Genomic DNA, 27,661 nt, shown 5'->3' with positions numbered 1-27,661 from the left:
GACTAATTAATGCCCCCAACAAGGTGATGGGGATGATGAAGAGGAGGAAGAAGAAGGAAAAAAGAGGAAGAAGAGGAGGAAGGGAAGTGGGGAGGGAAGCAATGGGAAAAAAGAATCTTTGAGGTTTTGTATGTGGGCGTCTTAGGGTAGATGGGGAATTGGGTGGACAGAGTAGTGTCTACTGTTTGGTCTGACTCAGGGACGAAGTCTGACCCTCATAGGGAGAGATGCTGTGGACAGAGGAAGTGAGCTGTAGGGCACAAGCAGAACTGCTTTGGGGCCCAAATGGCAAGTACCACCTAGCGCTGAGGAGAGATGCTCACACCCTACATCTCGGCAGGATAGTTTGGCTCTGCTAATGTGAGGACCCAATCAGGAGGCCATGGCACTTCCAGGGTCCTGCAGCTTCTGGAGCACCAGAGAGCAATGCCCTGGGGAGGGTACCAGTGGCAGGGGTGAGGCTTCCCTTCAAGGAACTTGGGGGCAGCAGGTACTAATGAAGAAGTCAGAACAGTCCTTTGAGAGGGTCATCAGGACTATGCATGGGCATGTACATGCCCAGAAAGGACTCGTTTATGGGAACTGGGCTGGGGTGGTGGTGGGGAGTCTTTTACTGTTGCAGGGAGAAGCTCTGAGTCAGAGAATGTTAATTCATGTCAATGGGACATCATTTATGCGCTCAGGATGTCAGGCTTGGAACATTTAGATCTTTGAAATATATACATGGAGGACTTCCTAGGTGGCGCAGTGGTTAAGAATCCACCTGCCAATGCAGGGGACACGGGTTCGAGCCCTGTCCTGGGAAGATTCCACATGCCACAGAGCAACTAAGCCCGTGTGCCACAACTATGGAGCCTGTGCTCTAGGGCCCATGAGCCACAACTATTGAAGCCCACGTGCCTAGGGCCCGTGCTCCACAACAAGAGAAGCCACTACAATGAGGAGCCCATGCACCACAATGAAGAGAAGCCCCCACTTGCAGCAACTAGAGAAAGCCCATGTGCAGCAACGAAGACCCAATGCAGCCAATAAATAAATTAAATAAATTTATGTAAAAATTATACATATATACATGGATGTGCATAGATTTTTTTCTAAGTAAAAATTTGAGATTTCACTCTGAGTAGCGGATTTTCTGAAATTTCTGAGGAGGTGGACATAGAGCAGTTTTTCTTAAGGTGTATTTCTCAGAACACTACTTCCACAGATGTTCCATGAAAAATGGCTTCTGTGGTCAAATAGGCTTGGAAAACATTGAGTAAAACAGTTAAACAGGTTTTCCCCTACAAGACTGCTTGGAGCTTTCAATATACTAACGTGCATTGTGATCCTCTAAGAGAAAATGTATACTTAGCAGCTGCCCAGCCAATCAGGGGTGCGGGGCCATTCTCTGCCTTCATTGATATCTGCCTGGAATAGTTCAGGGAGTCTGATGCATGTTAATCAGATGCTCCGTTTATCAATAGGTCACAGCGGCAGCTGATGATGGGAATGTCACTCTTTGGCACCTAACCTGCTTTGATTTTGTATATCTATTGCTGCAAAGCAAATTAGTGAAAAACTCAGGAGGTTAAAATACCAAAGCATTTATTATCTCACTGTTTCTGTGGATGAGGAAGTCAGGACCAGCTTAGATGGGTGATTCTGGCACCCCATGTCTCATGAGGTTGCAGTGAAGATGTCAGCTGGGGTTGCATCACCTGAGAGCTTGACTGGCATTGGAGGCTCCACTTCCAAGACGGACCCCATGACTCTCACTTCTTGGCATTCGTGCCCAGTGTAGTCCCCTCCCACAAAGAATAGGTCTGACCTGTGCAACGTATAGGATATTGCAGAAATGATGGACCATGACTTCTGAGACCAGGTCACAAAAAACATTGTGGCTTCCCCCTTGATCTCTCTCGGATCACTTGCTCTAGGGGATGCAAGCCATCATGTTATGAGAACACTTGGGAGGCCAGATAGATCCACATGGTAAGGAATGGAGGTCTCTGGCCATCAGGCAGCATCAACTTGCTGGGCATGTGACTGACCATCTTGGAAGTGACTGATATCTTGACTTCAATCTCAAGAGAGACCTGTCCTGCTAAGCTGCTTCCAAATTCCTGACCTACAGAAACTGTGAAATAATAAATGTTCATTGCTGTTTTAAGCCACTACATTTTTAGGTAACTTGTTACACAGCAATAGACAGCTAATCCACATCCCTAATGCGAAAGCTGGGTAGTAAACAGCTGCGTCAGCTCGCTGGCTAAGGAGCCTGCTTAGAAGCCTAAGCTAGAAGTGGTCTTTACCAATGTCCTTTCACTGACCCCAAAGAGTGATTGCATAAAGAATTATCTCCATCCCTTATTATGAAAGCCCCTCTGGAAGCTCTGATTCATGAGGAACGCTGGTGTGGGGCATTGATGAGGGGAGCCCCTCAGAATTAAGTGTTTATGAGACTAATTACATTCTTATGAGCCATTGTGAGTACCGGCACTCATGGCTTTTCCAGTGCTACATACTTGGCTGGAGAATCCTTTTCTGTGCAATGGACAAAGTTGGTCCCTACTCGCATCCTTTCTTCCTTCTCCCTCCCTCCTAAAAGAAAGCCTCAGGAAAAGATGTTCCCTTTTATTCTTTTTGATGTTATTGTGGCCGGAACTGCTGCCACCATTCTGTTGCCAGGAGAGTAATAAAGTGAGCTACAACGCATCCATCATCCAGCTTCAACAATTATCAACTCACCAATAATCTTCTCATCCATGCTTCCACCCACCCCCACCCCCACCACCATACCTTCCCCAACCTCGGACTACTTTGAAGCAAATTCTAGTCACCATATTATTTCATATATAGATTTCAGTATGTCATCTTCAAAAGATTAGGACAATGTAATTCAATTTGATTATCATACTTGGAAAAAAAAAAAGCCCCCAAATAATTCGTTTTCACTGCACATCCCTGACTATTGAGTTCTTACTTGGCTCACAGTGTCTCATAGAACGTAAACGCTCCTTGTGTCTAATTGAGACCAGTGCCTGCTGGGAGAGATAATTACCTTTCAGCATTCAGTAATCAGCTGTGCCTGGACCGTAAGTGTCAGTACTGTTTGAAAGGTTAACTGAGCCCAGATCCCTACTGTGCAGGGCATAGTCAGACAGGCTTGGATTGGAGTATTGCCAATTACTAATACTATGACTGTGGGCAAGTAACTAAACTCTCCACGTTTGTTTTCACTATTTAAAAATATTAGAGAGGATCTGGGGACCTGGATTTGGGGAATGAAAGGCAGAGGGAACAGGAACTCCTCTCAAACCCTAGAAATTGCATTCTGCTCCCCAGAAAATATATCTCCCTTTCCACTGCCTACCCTGCAACTCTTCCCCCCTCATTCAGTGCCTAAATGGAGGAGTCTGGATTTCTTCGGCACTGTCATGTTTCCAATCAGGACATGATGGTAGGGTAGGAGCTCAATATTGGTGATAAGTATACTTTATGAGTGTTTTTTTGAGGATATTTTCTTAAAGGCTATTTCCACAAATAATTTATTGGTGCAATGAAAGATGGAGGGAGTGACTCTGATTACATCTTGGAGCATCCAAAGCTTAAAGTTTAAGGGACCTAGGCGGCCCAAAGCTATTTAAAATTTTCTAGAAAGGATAATTCTTCCACGTTAGAGTTTTTTTAAAAAGGTTACAGTCCAGCAGTTGGTGTCTAGGGTGGTACCCTTCTCCCATCTCTCTCGTGGATGCAACTCTCCAATCATCATCATATTACATGTTTTTGGAATGCTTGGTGCATAACACATAGCTCTTCTCTTTTTTTCCTGTTTCTTTTAGGCATAATGTACATAACATTATATTAGTGTTCAATGGTGATGATTCGATATTAGTATGTATTGCAAAATGATCACCACAATAAGTCCAGGTAACATCCATCATCATACATCATTAGAAAAATTACTCATTCTTGTGATGAGAACTTTTAAGATCCACTCTTTCAGATACTTTCAAATATGCATACAGTATTATTAATGATAGCCATCACACTATACATTACAATCCCATGACTAATTCATTTTATAACTGGAAATGTATAACTTTTGGTCTCTTTCACCCATTTTGCCCACTCCCCACCCCCAACTCAGACAACCTGCTGTCTCTTTCCATGACTCCATTTTTGTTTGTTTTGTTTTAGATTCCATACATAAGTGAAATCATACAGTATTTATCTTTTTCTGTCTGACTTAGTTCACTTAACATAAATAAAGCTCTCCTGAACTTCCATTTCCTCATCTTTAAAATTGGAATAGCATTTTGTTTGGATTTGGGGTAAGGATTTAAAAGTATTTGATATTATTATTGCCAGGAATGCATTAATCAGTCAGTAGATCGATGGGCTCGTCTATTTTTTAAACTAATGCCCATTGGGTAGATTAGCTATTTAGTCATAGAAAGGAACAGTTTTCCTTCTCAGACTTTGATTATTATTATTATTATTTTTTTGCCCCTTGTGAGATCTTAGTTCCCTGACCAACGATAGAACCCAGGCACCCATCAATGGAAGCTCAGAGTCCTAACCACTGGACTGCCAGAGGATCCCTGGCTCATTTATTAAATCAACAGCTTTAGGGAGTGCCAGTTGAGTGCTAGGTATTGTGTTAGGGTCTGTGGTTACCGTGGTAAGCAATGCAGCAATCCCTGGCCTTCTGGAGCTTGGAATATGCAAGGAAAAACAGACCCCCAATGAGTGAAAAGAAAATAATACAGAAACACAAGTCATAAGTGGTCTGAAGATAATGGTCAGGAATGCTGATGGAGAATCTTGAGGGGAGGGAGGAACTGTCGTAGATCTTATAGTTAAGGAAGACGCCTGTGATGTGGTGACCTTAAGCTGAGACCTGAAGGATGAGGGCCCTGAGCTTCATCCCCAGGGAGGTTCCCAAGGAATTATTAATGGCCCTTCCCATCAAGATAAAATTGAAATATCTTAATGTGGTGTTCAAGATCCTCCATGATGAAGACTGCTAGATAAAATACAGGATGCCCAGTTAAATCTGGACTTCAGATAAGCAAAAAAAAGCTTTCAGTATGTTACTAAACATTGTATGGAACAAGTTTTTGTTAACTGAAATTCAGACATAACTGGGTGTCATATTCTTATGTGCCAAATCTGGCAATTCTACCCGTGATCTTCCCCAGCTGTCCTCTCCTGATTTATTTCCCACCATTGCCTCCAGACACCCTATGCCTTGTCCATCTCCTTGTCTTGTTTCTTCTGCCCAGGTCATCCACCTTTCCCCATATCCTCTTGGCAAACTTCTCATCCTTTAAATGCCAGTCCAAATGGCACCTCCCCTGGGAAACCTTCCCTGGCAGGTACATAATCTTCATTGCAGGGTGCTCCCCAAACCTGGTCTCATAGAGTTTTGCCTTATGATTCTCTATTTAAAGGCCTGGTATCAAAAACACACAGACATGATTGGATGCCTGCAAAGGAAAGAGTATAAGGAATGAGCTCATTTTTTCCCACCTCCCCTCTCCCTCTCCCCCAATTCCCACTCAACTCCTCATATTATTAAGGTCAAATATTGATTGGGTACTTTTCTGCACCAGGCACTGAGCTAAGTGCTTTGCACGCAGCATGTCATATAAATTCCCCATAATATTACGATGTAAATTCAGTTGAGTCTCCGCTTTGCAGGGGAGGCAATCAGGCACATAATCATTTGCCTCTGTTTCCACATCTGTAAAATGAGGATGATTTTACATCCTCATCTTCCTCATTAGCTTTTCTCCCCAACTAGAATGTGGGTTCCAAGAGGGCAGGAAATTTTCTCCTTACAAACTTCGATATCCTCAGAGCCTAGAATTGTGTCTGGCATTGGGTAGGCACTCAGTGAATACTTGAATGAACGAGTCACCTTACATATGCAGAGACTGCAACTTGGAGAGAGAGAAAGTAACTTGCCCAAGGGCACACAGGTACTTTGGCTAGAACCAGAATCAGTGGTGTGTTGGTAAATGTTTAACAACAAGCTCTCTGAAAAACCAATAACCCTGATTTATAGCATATGTTGATTTCCGTGATGTAAATACCCCCACCGTGGCCAATTTCAAGCAACCAACATGACGTCAATCAGCTTGCAAAGTTCCTGAAAGTTTAACCATAGGGTCTTGCAAGTCTGTCTTACAGGCTGGCTCCAGATACCAAGAACGAGGACATAGTTCTAAAGGGTACACAGTTCCAAAGTGTACATTCCCACCATTACTCAATCCTGCTCTCTGAATGACGCACAGTCTACACTCACTGCTAAACAGGAGGGGGAAAGACACTCCAATGACTTAGCTCAAAGCAGATTGCATAGGTGATTCTTAAAAACCATAAACCCAATCACAAAACTCCCCAGCTTAAAAACCTTTCAATAACTTCCTAACGCTCTTAGCAGAAAATCCAATCTCCTTGCCATGACCCACAAGGCCCATTTATGGAACCTCTCCCTGTACCAGGCACTGTATTAGGGTTTTTGTTGTAGGATATAAACATGACATACACAATTCCTGCTCTCATGGAGCCTGTGTCCAGTAAATGAGGCAGTCAATAAATAAGCAATCAACCATTAAACGCAGATTGAGATACATGTGCAGTAGAGGAGGTGCTAGGAAAGAGAATAATGAGGTGAGTTTGTTTACTTGGACCAAAGGTGAATAGAGGAAGATTAAGAAAGTGACATTTGAGATGTCAAGGATGAGAAAGAATTGGTTGAGGTGTGTGACGAGTGGCTAGGCAGAAGAGGAGAGGGTTTGGCAGTCTGAGGAATAAAAATAATTTCTGTACACTTGAAGACAGTGGAGGTGGGATGAGGAGGATGATTATAAATATTATGATGGTCTGAGTGTTTGTGTCCCCACAAAATTCATAAATTGAAATCCTAACTCCCAAGGTGATGGTATTAATAAGTGGGACTTCGGGGAGTTGATTAGGTCATAAGGGTGGAGCCCTTATGAATGGAGTTAGTGCTTTTATGAAAGAGGTGGGAGAAAACTCCCTCATCCCCTTCTGCCATTTGAGGACACAGTGAGAGGGCACCATCTATGAACCATAAAGCAGGCCCTCATCAGACAGCGAACCTGCCAGTGCCTTGATCTAGGACTTCTCAGCCTCCAGAGCTGTGAACAATAAATTTCTGTTGTTTATAAGCCAGCCAGTGTATATTTTTTTTATAGCAGCCTGAAGGAACAAAGGCAAATATCATGACCATGAACAGCAGGTGGCTAATGGCAAAGGGGACTAAGGGAGAGGCTTGCCCCTTTGAAGATAGAGCCTTATTTAAATCCCAGGAGCTCAGATGCACTCTTTGGTTCTCTACCAATGATGGGCCGCTTTCTCCTACAGAAAACCTTTTCATATCACTTGGGTAGAAACAAGATCATCCAGTTCTCCCTGGGCCATGCACAGATGAATAAACAGAAGCCCAGAGAGGGAACTGTGATCACCAACAGTTTTGCAGGCAGTAATAGTTGTACAGTCTTAGACAATACACTTTCTGAGCCAGCACTGTCCAATAGAAATAAAGTGGAAGTCATAAAGCACATTTAAAAGCAAAAAGAAATGTGAAATTAATTTTATATTTTATTTGACCCAATATACCCCAAATATCATTTTAACATGTAATCGACAAAAGTCTTAGAAACCCCGTGGGTATTTTATTTACACTTATAGCATATTTTAACAGCCATATTTCAAGCCCTCAGCAGCCACATGTGGTTGGTGGGTACAGTACTGGACAGTGCAATTCAATGCCTCAGTTTCCTAATCTGCGAATTGAGGATAAAGCGAGGGATGAAATTGCCGAGGTCACTGAACGGACTGTGAGAGTACAAGGGAAAGAAACACCCTACACCCCGCCCTGCACGTAAGGGGCGCGCAATAGACCCTGGTTCCTTTCTTTTCTCCCACCGCACCGCCCTACTTCAAGTCTCCGCCCCCTTTCCCCGCCCCCTTCAGGCTCCGGGCGGAAGTAATTCTGTCAAATGCAGCGCGCTTTACGGTAGCGCTGTCTTTTACCGCAGTGTGGCCGGCTCGCGCGACGCGCGCACTTTTACCTCATTGGCTCTGCGGCCCCTGCTCAGGGCGCTTTACAGCAGTGTGGCTGGCGCTGCTGCTGCGGGGGCAGCGGTTTGGTTGTGAGTGGAGGGAAGCAGAGTAGACGGTGGTGACTGAGCCTGGAACCATGGACGTTGGCGAACTTCTGAGCTACCAGGTATGAGGGACCGGGGGTGGGGTGGGGGGAAACCGTGCTTTCACCCGGGCAGGAGTCGCAGGACCAGAGTTCCTTCATCTCACTTCCTCCCACCTCAGCCCCGGGCCCGGGTCCCCTCACTTCTCATGTCACCCGGGACCTAGCCTGACACGTCACTCCCTTGAATTTCTCCTGGGCTCTTTCAGTTTATCCCTTCTCAAGGCCCGGGCCCCTTCTCAGCTTCAGTCTGGGCCCCTTCTCACCCTGCCCTGGGGCCTGGCTCCCTTCAACTCTTCTGGAGGCCCCAGACTATCTTCAAAACCATCCCCCTTAAGCTCTCTTCTCCCCAGTCATTGAATTGGTGGTCATGGTGGGAGAGCACTGATCTTTCTTGCATTTGAGCCCCAGCTTCTCTGCTGAGTGGCTCTGTGCCTTTGGGACAAGTCCTGTCGCCCTCTTCGAGCCTCAGCTTTTGTGTGTATAAAACGGACACAGTAATAGCTACCAATTAGGTTTGTTTGAGGACTGTATCAACCAATGGATGTGAAAGCCGATTTTAAAGTGCAGAAAGCTGGACTCATGTTAATTGCAGTTGTTGACAGATGTTTGACATTCTAGCATGGGATGGGTACCAAGGAATCTTCTTCTTGTCCCACTTGCTTGGAGTACTTGTGGAGAAACAATGGCCCAAAGGGTAGAAAGGACTTGTCCAAAGTCAACAAGTAAAGCTGGGATCAAAGATGAGATCTTCTGACTCCCAGCTCAACGTTTTCCCTGCTCTTCCTAAAAGTCTGGTGTGGTAACCACTAGCCACATAGGGCTGTTGAACACTTGAAATGGAACTAGTCTGAATTGAGAATTACTCTGTGTCAAATCACACTGGAATTTGAAGACTCAGTATTAAAAAAGTAAAATTTTTATATTCATTACATGATTGTACCAATTATTTTGATTATTGATCATATAAGGGTAATGGGTGAAACAAAATATATTGAAAATACATTTTACCTATTTCTGTTGACTTTTTAACGTAGCTACTGGCTTTTTAGTGTGGCTACTAAAGTTATGTATATGGCTGGCCTTACATGTCCATTGGGCAGCCCTGCAGTAGAGAATAGGGAATTAAGAGCCATGAGTCTGGAGCCCTATGGCTTAGAATCTCTGTTTTGCTGCTAACTGGCTACTGTAACTTTGAACAAAATACTTAATCTCTCTATGCCTCTGTTTCCGCTTCTTGTAAATGGGGGCAATGAAAGTACCTACCATATAAGTCTGTTGTGAAGCTGTTGTGAAATGTAAAGTGTATAGACCAATGTTTGTTGAACAGTAAATGTTTGAAAAATGTTAGCAATTACATTCATGCAATTCCCTCAGCCAATATCTATAGAACTGACCTTGAGACTCTAGACATTGTGGGAAAGAAGTTGTAAGCAATGGGAGGTATATAGTCAAGTGATTTCCTTTTTAAGACAGTAATTGGATGTGAAAAAAGATAGGAAATAGGAGGATTGTTGAAAGAGTGGTTATATGCCTGTTTGGCCTACACATGAGCCCACTGACTCATGGAATATTAAAGCTAGAAGAGGTTCATTCATTTGCTTAACAAATTTTTATTGAATATGTACTGTATCCACTGAGTATACAACATTGAACAAAACAGACAAGGTTCTTGCTTTTGTGGAGCTTATAATCTTGTGGGGAAGTAACAAGATAAGAGAGTAAACAAATGAGAAATTCGATTGTGATAAATGCTTTGAAGGATACACAGGGTATACTACAGAACTGTGCTGTTTGGTGTGGTAGCCACTGGTCACATGTTACTCTTGAACACCTGAAATGTGGCTAGTTCGAATTGAGATCTGCTACACATATAAAATATACACTGGATATTCAAGACTTAATATGAAAAAAGTGAGTGTAAAATATATTGATTTCTATATTGATTCCATGCTGAAATGATAATACTTAGGATGTATTGGCTTAAAGAAAATTATTAAAATTAATATCATCTTCTTAAGAACTTTTTAAATGTAGCTACTAGAAAATTTAAAGTTACATATGTAGCTTGTTTGTGGCTTTCAATGTAATTTCATTGGACAGTGCTGCTAAAGAAAATAAACCCTGGGAGTGGGAGACAGGACCTATTATTTTAGATAAAATGGTCCAGGAAAGACTTTGAGGAATGGACATTAAAGGACTGATGGTTGAGAAGGAGCCAATCGTGAAAAGCACAGGATAATCAAGGCAGAGGGAATAGCAAGTACATAGGCTGTGAGGTATTAGAATAGAAGCTGGTGCAACCTGTAAGAGGATCAGGAAGAGGATGGATGTAGGTGGAACTTGGTCAGTGAGCAGGGGAATGATAAGTGATAAATCTGGAGATGTAGGCCTTTGACAGGCAATGTAGGCCTCCCTGTGGGCCATGATAAGAAGTTTGAATTTTATTCTGAGAGATGCTACAGATAACCTTATTCAACCCACATGTTCACAAATGAAAAGTGAACTCCATTTTGGTAAAGGGACTTCCCTGAGTTTGTGGGCCAAGGTAGTGGCAAGAATTGAAACCAGAATCCTGATCTTATTTCCAGCTCTGTTCATTCCCCACGTGCACTTTCATGCAGTTTTCTTTCTGTAAGATCAACGTCCACTCCTCCTGTTCCTAAAAGATGGTACAGTCTAGAATCTAGTCCGTAATAAATGCACCCATTCTCTTGAGGAAGGTCATGAGGATCACCTGAGTTAATGGATGCAAACGCTCTTTAAAAACAGTAACTTTTTATAGACATGAAAGATGCATTGCACGCCAGCATCATCTCTTGAAATCCTTATAACAACCCTAGGAAGAAGATACTGTTTTAAATTCCTATTGTACAGATGAGGGAACTGAGATACACAAAAGTGCCTGCCTCAAAGCTGGAGCTCCTAGCCACTAAAGTGCTTTCAGATACGTTCTTACATTAATTCTCAACATGCCCTTTGAGGTAGGTGGCATGCCTGTTGTATAGACAAGGACACTCAAGCTAGGGAGGTCAGTTACCTGCCCAGGATGAAACAGCCAGTAAGGAGCAGAGCCAGAACTGGAACCAACTGAAATACCCAAATCTAGTTTTCCAATTTTAAAAACCTTTTAAAATTGAAGTATGGTACCTGTATAGAAGACTGAATAAACCTTAAGTGCTTTTGATTATAGTTGTCATTTACAAAGGAGACTCAGTATGACCACTAAAGTTCATTTCTCAGGGACAAAGTGATCTGATTTGAACATTCCCACCCCCAGAGTTTAATTCAGTAAGTCTGCCATGGGACCTTAGAATTTGCATTTCTGACAAGATTCCAGGTGATGCTTAAGCTGCTGGTCCAGGGACCACACTTTGAGACCCGCTGGTCTAGAATGATCTACATTCCTCTTAAAATTTTCTCCAACTTAGACATTCACCTCCCTGGCCATTAGTTCACAGTATTTTGAGCTTAAGTTATACTTTTCCTCTGCCATCCCAGATATTGAGAGCAAATCACTTAATCTTTTTGGGCCTCAGTTTCCTCATATGCCTAATGAGGGGATTAGGTCAGTTTCTCTGAGGTCCCTTCTAGCTTTAAAGTTCTGTGGTACTAATTATTTAGGTGAAGAGCTCCAAAGATTTCAAGAGATAAAAAAAGCTTGATGTAGAAGAATGAATGGGGGCTGAAAATCTGGGAGATTTGAGTTTTAATCCTGCCTTTATCATTATTTATCTGGGTGACTCAGGATAAGTCACTTCCCTTCTCTGTACATCATTTTTTTTAATCACTGTAAAATGAGGAGATTGAGCTATATGACTTATGGTTCTTTTCCTAAAATTCAGAGAGTAAGGTAAATAAAGAAAATAGGTAGTGTCAAAAATGTTTATTAAAAGTATTTGACATTTTTGGGGTGCTTACTAAATTTCACTCTTGGGGCAACTTGGTGGGAAGATTCCAATTTTCTGCTGAGATTGGTTCTTCTAGTAATAAAGTTAGGCAGCAAATGCCTCAGTATATGCCTTATATCCTTGACATATGTTAACTATTCATTTGAGAAGACAGGAGAATTACAATGTGGACAGGAAGCGGTGGGAAAAGTCTGAAAGAAGAAACCAGTTATGTTCCCAGTATGGAAATGTACTTTTTTGATGCCTTCAGGCTTAAACATCTCATCAAGAAGTGTGTCCAGCAGTTCCTTGGCTGAGAAATTTCTGCTGCATAGATGGGTATATGAACTCCAGGGCATTCTCATTAATACTAATTCCACAGATGTCTGGAAAAAGTTCTTACCTCTAAAGTTTTGCAGTAAAGAATTCACATTTAGTGCAGTTTGGCTCAGTGGGAATGACTTGCTTTGTGACATGAGAAGTATTCTTTTTGAGGCAGATTGGGGTCGGGAACCCTTGGTTTTGGCAGTATTGCAGACACCTACTCCTCTTGTCACCTATCAGTCATGTAGCCTTTCTTTGGATTGCAGGGGCTTATTGGAATCTATCATCTTAATCCTTTTCCCTTCTTATTTCTTTCTTTTGAAGTAAAAAATTTTAGTGACAATAATTGACAGGAATAGTGTTAAAGTATTCAAGAAAAGGAAAGCTACTACGCTAATCCAATAAATATTTTTATATTCCCACAGTCCTTATGTATTTTGCATGGCTATAACCATTGTATATATACTGTTTTGTGTTCTATGCTTTAATTTAACGTTGCCATAAATATTTTGTGTTTCTACATAGTCTTCATGTTGTTTTTAGTGTTTGCATACTTTTTTGCTCAAGTGATAGACCAACCATTTTTCCCTAAATTGTTCCTCTATAATCGAGTATTTAGGTGGCTTCCAGGTTTTGTTCTTGGGAATAATATTGCCGTGAACTTCTTTATTCATGTGGCATTTCCCCCTCACATCTGCTGTTAGTAATTATCATGTGCCTTCATCTCCTGTGTTAAGTATTGCATGGACTAAAATGATTCAGATATGGTCTTGGACCTTAAAGAATTCATAATTTAAGGAGTGAAACAGACCTTTCAACAACTAGCTGTATGTGTAAAGTATTACGGGAGCACAATGGAAGGAATGATTGGATATGCCTGGAGAGGGAATGTATTACTGGGAATGGATTTGATTTGGTCATTGAGGAAAAGGAGATGACGCTGGAATCTCAGCCCTGATAAATGAATAGAAATTCTGTGGGGAATGAAGGCAGCTGAGGAGAGTCATTCTTGACTAGGATTAGCGAGAGCAAAAGCATGGGAGTGAAATGTTCGGAGCATTGAGTAGATGGAGGGGAGTGGCAGGAGATGGGGTTGTCTCAGGTGCAGATATGTCAGGCAATTCACAGTGCTCATGTGGAGTTAATCCTTTACCAGTTTACAGTGCTAACAGTAGTGCGTGTTCCAATTTTACTGCAATCTTGATACTACTAGTTGTCATAATTTAATTTTTTCTCATTAATCTAGTAGGTATACAAAGTGTTAGTTCATTTGCTTTAATCAGTTTAATAAAACACCCCTTGTACGTGTTTTATCGTTTGTAATTCTTATTATCTGCTTTTTTTCCCTTAGAGTTGTGCTGTAGTTTATAACTGAGCTTTTCTGTTCTGTTTTTTTGTTGATGGTGTGTGTATAAGAAACATTATAGGAAGCCTGGACACTTGTGCTGAAATATATCTTTCATTCTTTGGTAGCTCCATTTTACTTCTAACTCTGAGAATATTATCCTCATCATGATGTCACTTTACAGCATCATGACATAGGCTCTTTTTCCATGATAGTTTGGACTAGTCCTTTTCGAAGTTACTTACTGTTAGTGGGACCTTAATAACAAATAAATTGCTATTCTTATTGATATTCCCACTTCAGGGTGTTTTCTGTTTCATCTTCTGAGTGACTTTTTTCTTACGTTCACTTCCTCCCTTTGCAACCTTATCTTCTTTCTTTCCCCTGGTGAGTTCTTTTCATATTCGCAAAATACAGTGTTATTTATGTGCCTCCTTGCACACTAGGCAGTGAACTGAGAGGCAGGGACCAGCACCTAGCAGAGTGTCTCACCCATAGTTGATGTCTAATAAATGATTGTTTAATGACTGAGTGAATGAACCAGTACATGCCTTCACATGTACTCTTTTGGAAAGCTTTTGTTCTAATAAGTGGTCTGCTTGCTGGCTTGTATCTTTTTGCTTTCATGTTAGACTTTAAGAAAGTTTGATTGAAATCCGTTACTTCAGTTACTGAAGTGTCCTCCGTTTCCTTATCATGTCTTGCTCCTCTTGCTACAAAACCTACATTCTTTTTTTAAAAAACTTTTAATTTTGATCTAATTTTAAACTTACAGAAGATATTAAAAAATATTAGAGTTACCATATGCTCCTCACGTAGCTTCCCTTAAAGTTATCTTATGTAACCATAGTACAATGATCAAAACCAGGAAATTAACATTCGTATCCTAGTAACTGAAGTATAGACTTAATTCAAATGTCACCAGTTTTTCCACTAATGTCCTTTTTCTGTTCCAGGATCCCACATTGCATTTAAATGTTATTTTCCTTGTTTTTAATGATCTGGACATTTTTGAAGACTACTGGTCAGTTATTTTGTAGAATGTCTAAAACTTACATCCTTGAAGGTTGCCAATGCCCTCTTTGACAGAGATTTTCTTAAGCCTCGTTATTCTGTTTTGTTTGTTCTGTTGTGTTTTCTACCATATGCTGTAAATGCTTTCTTTTTTAATTAATAATTTTTATTGAAGTATAGTTGATTTACAATATTTGCTAGTTTCTGGTGTACAGCAAAATGATTCAGTTATACATATATACATATATATACACATTCTTTTCCATTATGGTTTGTTATAGGACATTGAATATAATTCCTTGTGCTACACAGTAGGACCTTGTTGTTTATCTTTTTTATATATAGTAGTTTGTATCTGCTAATTCCAAACTCCTAACTTATCTCTCCTCCACCCCCTTTCCCTTTTGGTAACTGTAAGTTTGTTTTCTATGTCTGTGAGTCTGTTTCTGTTTTGTAAATAAGTTCATTTGTATCATATTTTAGATTCTACATGTAAGTAATATCATATGATATTTGTCTCTGTCTGACAGTTCACTTAGTATAATAACGTCTAGAGCCTCATTATTCTTGACTCTTCACTAGAATTTTATTCTATTACCTGGTTCCTCATCTTAGAGGAACTCATCCATTCTTTTGTCTTTCAGCACCTTTATGCAAACTCTTAGCACAGTAGCCCTGATTTAGGTTTCATGTGTCTACTGAACATTCTGACCATATGCTCTGGTATCACATAATTCTCTGCATCCCTCCACCTGCCCCCTTATCACCTATCCCCAATTCTGCTTTTTATTCAAGGGTGGTAGCTGTCCAGCAGACTTGAAGAAAGCTCTGGAGCTATTTCTCAAAGATGAAGGGGCTCAAAGATGAAAAACAAGATTCTTTTCCTCATGGAAAATACAAACTCTCGAGCAGAGGGCTAGCTCCTTTCTCAGGAGTCAAGAGGGTGCTAGGATCTGAAGATGGTTAAGTCACAGTTCTTACTCTCATGGAGCTTACAATCTAAGGGGGAGCATCCCACAGATTTGAGAACTGATGGTCCACAGTGCCACTGCATGAATGAGATGTGGTGGCATAGAGGCGGGGGCAGCCCTGCACGGGGAAGCTGGGAAGGCTTTGCAGGGGAGCGTTACTTTTTCAGGAGGCTTTTCTCTATCCCTTCTTTTCTATTTTAATTGCCACCATCTTAGTTTAGACTCTTGGGACTTTGTCAAAGAAGTAGCTTTCTAGTTTGTCTTCATTTTTTTTCTTTGTGGGTCTCACATTGGCACAATGAATGTAGATTCATTTCCTCTGTGTGCCAACAGAACACCCTTCTCTGGTCATAGACTCCAGTCCTACCTATTTCAGCTTCCTTGGAGATAGGTCTTATTGAGATGCCTAATTTTGGAGGTGAACTTGAGGAAGACAGCCATACCTTTCTGCAGTCTCTCACTAGGTGTCACTGTTTAAATTGGGGGATTGCATTTATAGGACCCCAATAGAGAAGTTTTCACATGTATAAATGACTGCATTGGAGAATGTGGATGGTTCAGAATAGCTTGTCAGCATTATTGGAGAAAATAATTCAAAACACATGCCCTTCTGAGTGTGCCCATTTTAGATGTCTTTTAATGTTTAGTGTAGTGGATGAACACTGACTCTGGGTCGGGCAGATTGCCTGTGTTTGAATCCCACCTCTGCTGCTTGGTAGCTATGTGACCTTGGGTCAGTTAATTAACCTCTTTAAGCCTCAGGTCTTCATCTTTAAAATGCAGATTATGTAATGGTGTCTGTCTCTGCCCCACCATCTTCTAAAAAATCTCCACTTTACCTTACCATCTTTTTTTAAGATACGGAATTAAATGAGACAGTGTGGGTAGTGCTAAGTACTGTAGTGCCTGACACATGGTAAGTGCCCAGTACGTGCAAGCTGTTAATTTTTATTATTGGTATAATTATAAACAACACATATGGTATAGCAAAAGGAAAAAAAATGTTTTTCTTGAATTCTGCAAAGCTGCCTTAGTGTTCCCAAGGTCACTGGCCCCTGGGAGATTAAGGTTTAGAATGCTATAAAAGGAAATGAGAACAGTTTGTCAGCCGCACATGCCACAGTATAGAACTGTTCTCAATAGATTAAAGTACAACCCTATTCTACCACAGTTAGTGGTCATTGATATCAAGAATTATGTCATCAACACAGTAATTCTTTTCCCCAGGTCTCTTCCTGCCCACCCCCCCCCCCCCCCCCCCCCGCCCAGGTCTCTTTAACATTACTAAGATATCTCAGTTTTCCTCTTTACCAGTGCCAGCAATCTCATTTACAAATTATTCCTTTCTTTTTCTTTTTCTTTTCCTTAATGTTCCTGAAGGAAGTGATTGGTTTTGGTCTGAGTCTTGTATAGCCATAGGGGAAATGGAATTAGGAGAAGGTATAGCAGGAATACTCTTACCTTCTCCAAGGCCAGCCATTTGATTCTAGTATTTCAGCTGAATAGTTCAAGAACATTTTCTTTTCCACAGAGTTCCAGGAGTGACTGATCTGAAAGTGTATTGGCTTAAATTTTGGAACCCCAGCTCTATCTACTGTGGCTTGGTAAATAGAAACACTGTTACCTCCATCCTGAGTTCAATGAAAGATCTAGTGAGACTACCCCAGTGCATTTTCATCTCTTAACTCATTTAAGATTATCAGATACCTGTAAACAGATTGTCTACTTTGGCTCCTTAGACATCCCTTCAACTACCCAGTGATGTCCAAAGTCAGTGACTGAACCGTGAAGGATTTGAGTGTTATGGTGCTGCTGTCTGACTGTGTCTGACTATATTCCAAAGGCAGATATGATCAGTTATTGAACACTTTGGCATTATTTACGTGCTCATTCTGTTAGTACATAAAATTGAGAATTAATTACATTTTTATTCGACCCCCCTCCAGTTAAGAGCAACTAATTTTAAAATTACACTTGGACTCTTTAATAGACTTAACAGTTAATAGTACATCAGTCCTCTGCTCGTGTATTGTATGTTTCCAGAGCATTATGACACATGCTCACAGTCAGGCTGTGAGCCAATTCAGATTTTCTAGGGCTAGTAAATTTCATTTAGATTAGTAATCCATATTGAGCCTTTCATTTTTTAGTTATTCGGCAAATTTATTAAATGCCTACTAAATGCAGAACGTTATACTAGACATCAGGAATAGAGTGATACACAACAGTCCTAGAAAGACAGTCCCTTGTCTTTATAAAACTTATACCCAGGGAGGCAAGACAGAAAATAAACAAGAAGAACAAATATAAATAAATAAGAACACCTAAACATGCAAACAAATAATACTAGAGAAACAAAAACAAGATAATTTTAATTAGAGATATGAAGGGAAAAATGGGCTGATGTAATTGAGTGATGGGGGATCATCAGGAGGTTCCAGAAGGCCTCTCTGAGGAGGTGACATTTGAGCTGAGAATGAATAATGAGGAGGATCCAACCACATGAAGAGCTGTGGGAATAGCAACGTAAGTCAAGGGGAAAACCACTACAGAAGCCCTAAGGCGGAACAAGCTTGTCATGGCTGAGGCAGTACGGCCTACAGCATGGCGAGTGAGGACGGGGCAGAGACAAGGACAGAGAGGTCTGGTGTGGGGAGGATGGGAAACCCTGAAATGTTTAGATATTATTGTCATTACATTGGAAAACCACTAGGGTTTTAAGCTGCGGAGTGACACAATTTGGTTATGTTTTAAAAGATCAGTGCCTCTGCAGAATGGAGAATAGATTACAGGGGAGCAATCTGGCCAGCTTAGTCGTTCAAGGGGGGGTAGGATTCACCTTTGTGCTGCAGAGGGCCGCAGCTGAAGCTGTGCTCTCCCTAGAGTAATTGCTTTCCTGCCTAGGTTGTTTTCAGAATCTCCCAGTTCTAAACATTTAATCTGTGTTCTGGCTTAATCAAGAAGCAACACGCTCCTAGTGCCAGGCTTGGCACAAAAGATGTGGGCATGGTGCCTTTTGTTGAGCACCCTGGCTTGGAGAGAATGAAGAAAGCAGCCTCTAGCGGACCTGAGGACAATGCAGCTGACCCTCAGCACTGGCGACTTGCAGGACGCTTCAGAATCCATACACTTTATGTGCTTCTGCAAAACAGTTGCAGATGGTCTGGACTGATGATTAAATATCACCACTGTTGTGCCCAGATTTGCTGTGGCCATCCTCTGCATGTCTGGTTTTACATTACAGTGGATAATTAAAGGGGCACAGCCATTTCTGGTTACTTCCAGGACATCTTTTTCAGTTGGCTTGGGGGAAATTTCAGTTTCTGCCAGTTGTGTAAGTGACTGCAGTGAGTACTAACCGTGAATGGCTACTTTTTGTTTTCAAAATTAAAAACAAAGAAAGAAAAAAAATCAAAGAACTCTCTAATGAAGGGGAATAATTGCCTGCCTTTGCTGTCTCTGCTGATTCTCCAGTGGGAGTTCTGCCATCAGACTTGTCAGGAGTTAGTTGGCAGGGACTTCTTTTCCTGAGTTAGCACATAGAGACCTGAACGGGTAGAGATAACACAAATTAGCAATGGTACAAGCATATCTGCAGAGGAACAGATTTCCTTCTGACCAGAGGTGCCATTGGTGTGCACCACCTAATTTTCTGTGCATCTCTTACCACTGATGACAGGACTTTTCAGCAAATAAAAGGAGTTGCTTAAGCACCACCTGAGCTGGGCAGTTTTTACAAGACTTCAGAGTTTCAAAGGCCCTCAGGCTGCTTAGCCTGCCAATGAAGTCACTGAATATTATCTTGCTGGCTTCTCACTGGGGGATCCTTACACCTTATTCAGCATAATGAACTTGGGGAGACAGAAATTCTGATTCTTATACCTCATTTTTTTTCTTTTCCCAAAGATTTCTTCTTCTATCCCCACAGAACTTACAAGGACACAGAAGGCTCAATGAGGGAAAAAGAGATGGTATATGCCTTCTGGCTGACATGACTTGGTGCTAGTGGTTGGTGGGGATTCCATAATGAAGATTGCACATCACTTTCCATCTTCCTGGAGCCTGTCCCATAATTAGAGGATTAAACATTTTGTTTAGATTAGTAATTTCCCCTCCACCTTTTCTGTGTGCTTAAAACCACCATTAGAACAAGATGGAGACTGGTTAACAGTCTGATATTGGGCTCCACATTGGCAAGAGGTTGAGAAAGTCTTATTTTAATTAAAAAATGCAATTTTTAGCCATGGCTCCTCTTGTGTAAGGCAGAGGCACTTTGATTGCTGAGTGCAGTGAGTATAGCTTTCTTCAGGAGCATGACACCAAGCCTGACAGGATAATATCGGGAGGTGGGTGTGCAGCTGGGCTTGCAGTATTGCCTCTGCATTAATGGCAGATTTGCCTTCGACAGAGTATCTTTGTGTTTGCAGGAGAAGGGGTCACATATAGGGTTAGTATGTTCCTGATTTGAAGTGAATGAAAAACAGCTCATAGAGGAGCTTGTAGAAACTGTCATACTTTTTTTTTTTTTTTAACCCTTGTGTCGAGGGCTGACTTTCAATAGATCGCAGCGAGGGAGCTGCTCTGCTACGTACGAAACCCTGACCCAGAAGCAGGTCGTCTACGAATGGTTTAGCACCAGGTTCCCCACGAACGTGCGGTGCGTGACGGGCGAGGGGGCGGCCGCCTTTCCGGCTGCGCCCCGTGTCCCAGAACGAAGGGCTCTCCGCACCGGACCCCGGTCCCGACGCGCGGCGAAACTGTCATACTTTTAATGAGATAAAAGAGTATGTGTTTTCTCCTCCCTATGTCACTGAACCAAAAGAACAAAATAGAAGGCTGGGACCTAGCAGGTATTGAAGCCTACTGAGAGCCAGGCTTTGTGCTGTTTGATTTGATATGTTATTCTGTCTCATCCTAAAGGCAACCCTGGGAAGTCAGTATTCTTATTCCTATTGTATAGGTGAGGAAAGAACGTTCACAGAAGTTTAGTGACTTGCCCAAAGTCACCCAAGAAGTAGGTGGTAGAATAATTTTCCTAATAGAAGACTCCAGTGGTTGAAGGTAGCTTAAAAAAAACACCCTAGAGAGTAGAATGCAGCAGAATGCTACCACTGCCCTACCTTGTACTTGCCTCCAGTCTACCATGTACATCATTCTTGTCCAGTAGAACACCATGCGCTGGTTATCAAATCCAGGGGAGCAGAATATTGTGTATCAGTTATCAGTCTCAGGGGAGGACTTCAAACACTGCCCATTGCATCTTGGTATTGGAGTTGCCAAGGAAAGCACAACAGTCAAGCACTGGATGGAACAATGCTTTACCCACATAGAGAAGAGACAGAGCAAGATCAGCTTCAGTAGTATACGTCAGTCCCTTGTGGCCAGCAGGGCCCTCCGCCTTCCAATGCTGGACAGTTGGCCTATGTGCATCCCTCTTTCTTGCAGCAGCAGAAGGACCCAGAGCTGAAAGCATGACTAAGGGCCATTGACATACATGCTTAAGCAGACAACGGAACACTTGCTGAGCCTGAAACAGGGAAAGACATTCCCATACAAAGTGATAAACCAGGCATAGGCTGTATGGGCTCCTTATCTCTTGTAAGGAAGTATTCCAGGCCCAAGGCCCGTTTTTATATGACTGAGTGGGGTTTGAAATACTGCATGCGTGAGACTGCCTTTCCTAACAATTCTGTATTGGAATTACTTATTTACGTATCTTTCTTCCTGTTGGACTTTGAGTTCCTCTAGGGCAGTGACCAGATCAGTACCTGCTCTAAATACTCAATGAATGTCTCTTGACTGAAGAAAGGAAAGAATGAGGGATGAATGAATGAAGCAGTGAATCAATGATTAGGTGGCTGAATTTGGGTTTCTTCCAGGTATCTTTTTATGTTAAGACTTAGCACCTCCACGGTTATTTTCTCTTTCTTGTCTCTTTATTTCTTGATGGAGAGGAAATTAAGCTGTGTTTGTGAATGATAGTGGCCCTAGTCATAGGAGACACTGGGTGGGTGAAACTTGTCTTAAATAACAATTGATGATCTTGATAAAAATCCAGTTCCAATAACCTGAGAGTTGACTGGAATTTCTTTTAAAGACCAGAGCTGTCTCTGACTCAAAAACAAGAAATTAACTGATCATTTATTTGCCAGATTTATAGCAACTCTGCTGGGGCCATAATTGCTGTTTTCTCTTTACCCAGCCTTATAGGCAAAAGATAAGAGATAATACAACAAGGTTAGTTTTTATTTCATGTTGGTTTATATCTGCCACATCCATTTGCATTTGATTTTTCTTCTTAAACATTTGTTAAGTACTTTTTCTGGGTTAGGCACTTCCTCGCTGTGAGAGCTTTTTCCAAGGCTGAGACAGTGGTGATTTGCCCAAGGTCACACACTGGTAACAACAAAGTTAGGTGTCTGACTGCTAAAATCCATTTTCTTCTCCCTGCGCCATGCTCCCCTGTAAATGGGACTGCTTTACCATCATTAGTTATGTACTTTATGTTTTGTACAGGCCTGGGACACATATGGGTTTCTAAAACAGGGAGTGGTAGACCTGCTAAAATTACACGTAAGTAGCCTCAGGAAACAGATCTGTAGTAAGCACAGAAACCAGTTAAGGTGGGGTGGTTTCCCATCATATGGTAGTAGTATGGTGTCCTGGTAAGAGCAAGAGCTTTGGGCTTAGATTGACTGTTTGAATCCTATCTCTACTATTTTCCAGCTCTTTGACCTTAGGCAGTTCGCTGAGGAAGTCACCACCTGAGTCTTGGTTTCCTCACTTGAAGAAACAGGGCATGGTATTACCTACCTGGCGGAGTTGTGTGAGGATTGAAAAGATAACGAAATGTCAAGTTCCAGGCGTATAATAAGCACACAGTTAATGGTCACTGTTATATAGCTTGGATAATCACTTGGTGAGGAAGCTCTAGGAGGAATTCTTTATGGTTTCTTTAAATCCTGCAATCCTCTGACCTCAGTGCCTCCTGAGAAGCTCTTTGTAAGATTGATACTGACTTTGCCTATTGAGGCCCGTCCTGGCTTACTTATGCAGCTTTCTTTAAAAGAGGTGGCTGAATTCCCTTGTGTGCAGGGTTTTTCAGCCAGTGTTCCTCTGTTTTTTGATATGTTTACTGGGATTCTCAAGTTTCTAAGTAATTTCAATCTGAGACAAGTGAGTAGGATTGATGTCAGGCTGCTTTAACACAGGTGTTATAAACAAGATGAAGAGGTTGTTGAAAAGATATCAGTGTAGCTCTGGGGCTGGCTTTCTGGAGTCATTCTAAATTGACAGCTAATGGCTAGTTTGCCTTTATGGCTCTCTCTGAGTTGGTTGTAACCAGCTAGAGATTCACCCACAGCGGAAACTGGCTTATGAAAATTCACTTTGCTTTCCTTCATAAAAAAGTAAAGCTATTATAACATGTAATGATATCTTTGCATTATTTTAAGGTAACTTCTTTTTTTTTAAAGGCAGTCAGTTCTTAAGTTTTTTCTTTTAATGCCAAAAGCCTACCAAGCTTCAAAGAAAACTTTAAAAAGGAGAGAGATGGTTCAAAACAATTATTTTATTCTACTGTTTAATTTTTTTCCATATAAAACACTTATTTAATTATCTTAACCCTTGGGAGAGTTTCTTCCCGCCCAGCAAGGTATGCGTTTTGCCTCATCTGGTCTACTAGATGCTATTACTAGGAAATTGAATATCCTAAAATGTTCTTGAAGTGAACAGTTATTAGTTTAACATCACTTTGAAGTCAATTTTATAGTCTTCCTGAGTTGGGGGAAGATAGAGCCTATAGGGGGAATTTTGTAGGTGGGCAGGAGGATTCATCCAGGCCACAAAAGAATTCCTTTTGATCTTATTCCACGTGGCCGGGTGCTCAGGATTCCTTCTGTTTTCTGGGTGGAGGAAATATTTCTAACTCTAAGAATAGCTCATTTACCATCCTTGTCTTTATTGGGAATGGAGGTATTTTGCTAACTCTAGTGGTTTATAAAGCTTCTAGAAATAGTAAAACCTTTGAGTTGAGGAAAATAAAGTGCATCTTAGACAAAAAAAGACATGACGCCATCTCTGTTCATTGTTTTTGATGGACTTATCAACAGGCATGTATTGAGGCCATAACACTAGATACTTCATTCAAGCTGGGAGAGAGAGCTAAATCGGCACTCCAGTGCTGGATAGTATGTTGTAAAATTGTGCTACATTTTCAGACTTTAAAGTGTTATCCATAATGTTGAAAAATACTCTTTTTTTAACAAGATACTCAGGGTAAAGTTTCATGTGAGTTCTGTCTTCCTTGAAGTAAATGTGGCAGCTATTGTGTAACAGACTTATGTGGATGTTTTAAGCTTTAAAAGAAATAATGGTAATAGCTGATGTCATAGGCTGTGAAGATCAAAACCATGTTGGAACCCTTAAGGAATTAATAAGCAACTGTAAAAGACCTAGATTTTGTAAATAACATAACTCGTTTCTCACTTATGATCTGGTTCTCACTCATTGAGTCCCAGAACATTCGGTATGCTCTGAATATTCTTGCCCTTCCCATTTTCTCAAAACATCTTCACTTTTTTCTTTCCTATCTGTCTTCCTGCTAGTATACTCTCCCCCCCCCGCCCCACCCCCAACCACTGCTTGTGTTTGAAAGAGGAATGCAGTTTTGAGTCTTGGGGATGACCTCAGAGGCAACTTATAGAAAAAGTAATTAAAGATTTCCTTTCCCACTTTAGTCTTAATGGATTTGTCCATTGCTAGAGGCAATAGTCCACTGGCTGGTGACTTCTCTGCCATCATGATTACATGTAACAGGTGTGGCATGTAACTTGCAAAGCCGTCGCGTGGGTCTGCTGGTTGCTGAATGCATGCTCCACCTCCCCTAGCCTCTGTGACATACTTATAAAATATCTAACCTTTGTGTTAGATATTTAAATAATAAAGTGAATTTCTTGTGTCTGAGTCTTTAGAAATTTCTAAATGGTTTAATTTAAAATAGCTTTGCCAAATTAATTTGTTATTTAATGTTTAAAGATTCAAAGTGGACTGGTGTTCAAGGTAAGTACCCCCTGGGTTCAGTGTAGGTTCCCCAGATGATCTAGGGGAGGGAGCTTTACTGAAATCTCCGTATAGACAGATGACAGTAAGTGCTTCTGGTCCATGAGCTTCCAAACAGGCAAGGAGCAACTACAGAAGAGAGCTTTCCTGGCTAACGGCATGGGCAGAAAAGTGGCAGGAGGGCTTTTAGTGTTAGTTGAATGATGATGGCAGCAGGGAGAGATGATGCAAATTATGCTTTTAGATGATAGTTTCTGAAGTTGTGACTAAGGAAAGCGGATTGGGGGGTTGTGTATAGTGCTGTTGTAAAGTGAGAGCTAGATTCCAGACCCAGCTTTATGGCTTCAAGCTCAAGTCTTGTCACTTCCATGAGTCTTACTTTATTCATCTGTAAATTATGAGGTTGTACAGATACTCTCTGTCTGAATCTGTTTTACTATTCTTACCCTCTGAATGTCACTTGGTGCCACCATTAGAAAATTTACTAAGCTGTATAGCCCAGGGTGGCATAAAATGATTAAATACGTAGATACAGAACAGATGAATTCTGCCTGGTTGCTGTTATCTAATGATCCAAGGAATTCTGAGAATAAGCATACACTGTATACATCTGCTAATAGTAAATTATGATTCTTGGGTAGATCATTGGTTTAGCTGTCCTCTTCCCTTGTCTCTCATTGATTTAGCAACATGGTTTAAGTACCCGCTATGAGCTGGGCACCGTTGGGTACTGAGGTGTTAGCAGCAAGGGTCAGATCTCAGGGCACCTACCCTTGAGGACCTAGCATACAATTTACAAGAGGAGATGGAGATTTATTAATGCATATGTTATGTGCCGGTAGAGGTATGGTATGATACACTGATGAAGAAGCTCAGGGGTCTTACTGGAGCATTTGGATGAATCCTAGAGAAGGTGACCTTTGAGCTGGAGTTCAAGGCTGAGTAGGATTTCTCTAGCTGGAATAAAAGGGGGAAGGAAGGTGGTCTGCTCTTCATGGTAGCACTATACGTGTTTATTTCATTCCAAGGCATCATTTGAATAACTTAAGGTGACTCTTGGGTCCCTCCCCAGTTCTTCTCTCATTCCCTTATTGGTTTTTTTCTATGGCAAGGTACTATCTTGTACAGGATAGACCCTTTACTATCCTGCTTATGCATTATTGAGATTGTAATGCCTCTTTTAAAGTGTGGTAGCCAACTCAGTGCTACAGAACTGTAGCCAAATTAGATGTTATGCTTTTAATGTTATGCACCCTTAATATGCATTAGATTTCTAAAAAATTAAAGTTGGCCATCCTGTTGAAAATCACATTTACTAAAACCGTCAGCTCTTTCCTGAATGAATTATTTTTAAGTCGTATTTCCCCTGGCAGGGATTTTATGTATTTGCTATTTTGAATTTAAACAAAGAACTTTATACTGCTCATACTCTTTTGGTTCAACCTATTATGCATCTACCTCTCTTTACTACCATTCACCCACATTTTTCTGTCTGCCCACTTGAATGACTTTGTGAAAGATCTTGTTGAGATAAAGATACTCTGTAGGTATTGTAAACCCTTAACATTAATCAGCGGTGACAATATCAAGGGGTTACAACTAGTTGGACATGACTTGTTCTGCATGGTTCCCTGTTAGCTTCTAGTGGTCTCCCTTCTTTCCCGCCCCCAGGTGTGTGCATAACCATACCATTTCACCAAGTTTATTTCAGATCTTTTTTAAGAAATAAAATATTACAATACAGCTGAAGTATCCTGTGTACCCTTCCCTAATCCCATTTCATCACGTAGCCATCCTTAATCCAATTTCTTTATTACCCTTCGTAGATGCAATCTAGAAGCAAGCGCTGTCCTGAATTTGGTAATTATTATTCCCAGGCATTTTTTTTAATGATTACTGCTTATGTATGCATCCAGTGATCATTGAAATTTTATTTTTTCTTATTACAAATATGCTCCAGTGACCATTCTTTGAATATGTCCTTGTGCATATGTCTGAGAATTTCTCTAATGTGTATACCTAGGAGTAGAATTGCTGGGATAGTCGTAGAATATATGCATCTTCAGTGTTATTAGGTATCATCAATTAGCTCTGTACTCATTTACTGTCCTATTAGCATGTTTTAGTTTGTTTCTCCATATCCTCACCAACACCTGATATTGCCAGATTTTAATTTTTTTTATTTTTGCTAATCTGATGATATCTCATGGTTTTTATGTGCATTTCCCTGATTTCTAATGAGATTGGGTCCTTTTACATGCTTATGGGCTACTCCATATTTTTTCTTTTGAAATCATAATTGTGATTATATTCCTTGTCAAAAGCTTATCTTAAGTAATTCCAGAAGTCTGTTGTATATATCGGACTTTGCAGTTAGCTGTCATTAAAAGAAATTGAATCCTAGGCTCTGTTTTCTTTAAAGTGCTGTATCTTTATTTTATTTAATCTTATTCTCCCTTATCTTACTAAAGACAGTCCTGTGAGGTGGCAGAGCAAGGCAGGGCATTTTTATAAATGTAGTGCTGGTAAGTCAAATGACTTATCTAGGGTCATGCGACTTAAGTGATTCCCTAGTGCCCATGCTTTCCAGATTATTGGTCTACTGCTCTTTGCATTGTACTATGTTGCTTCTTTTAGATCAGTACAGTTCTGTTGCTGTTGTTCTTGGTTTGGTGTCTAATAAAACCTCCAGGACCTAGTAGAGTGATGCTCAGGTTCTATTAGCTCAGTAAACACTTCCTGAATGAAAGAATGAATGATCATGGTTCTGGTGTAGCTGACAAAACATTCATAATGTCTGTTAAAATGGAGGTAGTTTACCGTACAATGATTT

The 27,661-nt window shown here is 41.1% G+C and overlaps 1 protein-coding gene across 3 annotated transcripts in view; it reads left to right on the top strand.

The window, feature by feature from the left end:
* The first annotated feature begins 8,109 nt into the window (after window positions 1–8,109).
* The window catches only part of CTNNBL1 (catenin beta like 1), a 162,026-nt gene continuing 142,474 nt past the window's right edge, over window positions 8,110–27,661 (top strand). Inside the window, exons 1-2 of one of the 3 annotated variants that reach the window (XM_057701573.1) lie at window positions 8,150–8,248; window positions 17,508–17,611. Coding sequence is in view for 1 of the 3 variants with exons in the window: in XM_057701571.1 (XP_057557554.1) it covers window positions 8,219–8,248 (30 nt within the window). In the remaining 2 variants the exon portion in view is untranslated. Of the gene's footprint in view, window positions 8,249–17,507; window positions 17,616–27,661 lie in introns of all 3 variants that reach the window. The other 2 variants (XM_057701572.1, XM_057701571.1) reach the window with 2 other exon arrangements.

This window comes from Hippopotamus amphibius, chromosome 12, assembly GCF_030028045.1.
Source record: "Hippopotamus amphibius kiboko isolate mHipAmp2 chromosome 12, mHipAmp2.hap2, whole genome shotgun sequence".
Classification (NCBI taxonomy): Eukaryota; Metazoa; Chordata; class Mammalia; order Artiodactyla; family Hippopotamidae; genus Hippopotamus; species Hippopotamus amphibius.
The sequence above is the reverse complement of the archived record's forward strand: the minus strand, read 5'-3'. Positions and strand labels throughout refer to the sequence as shown.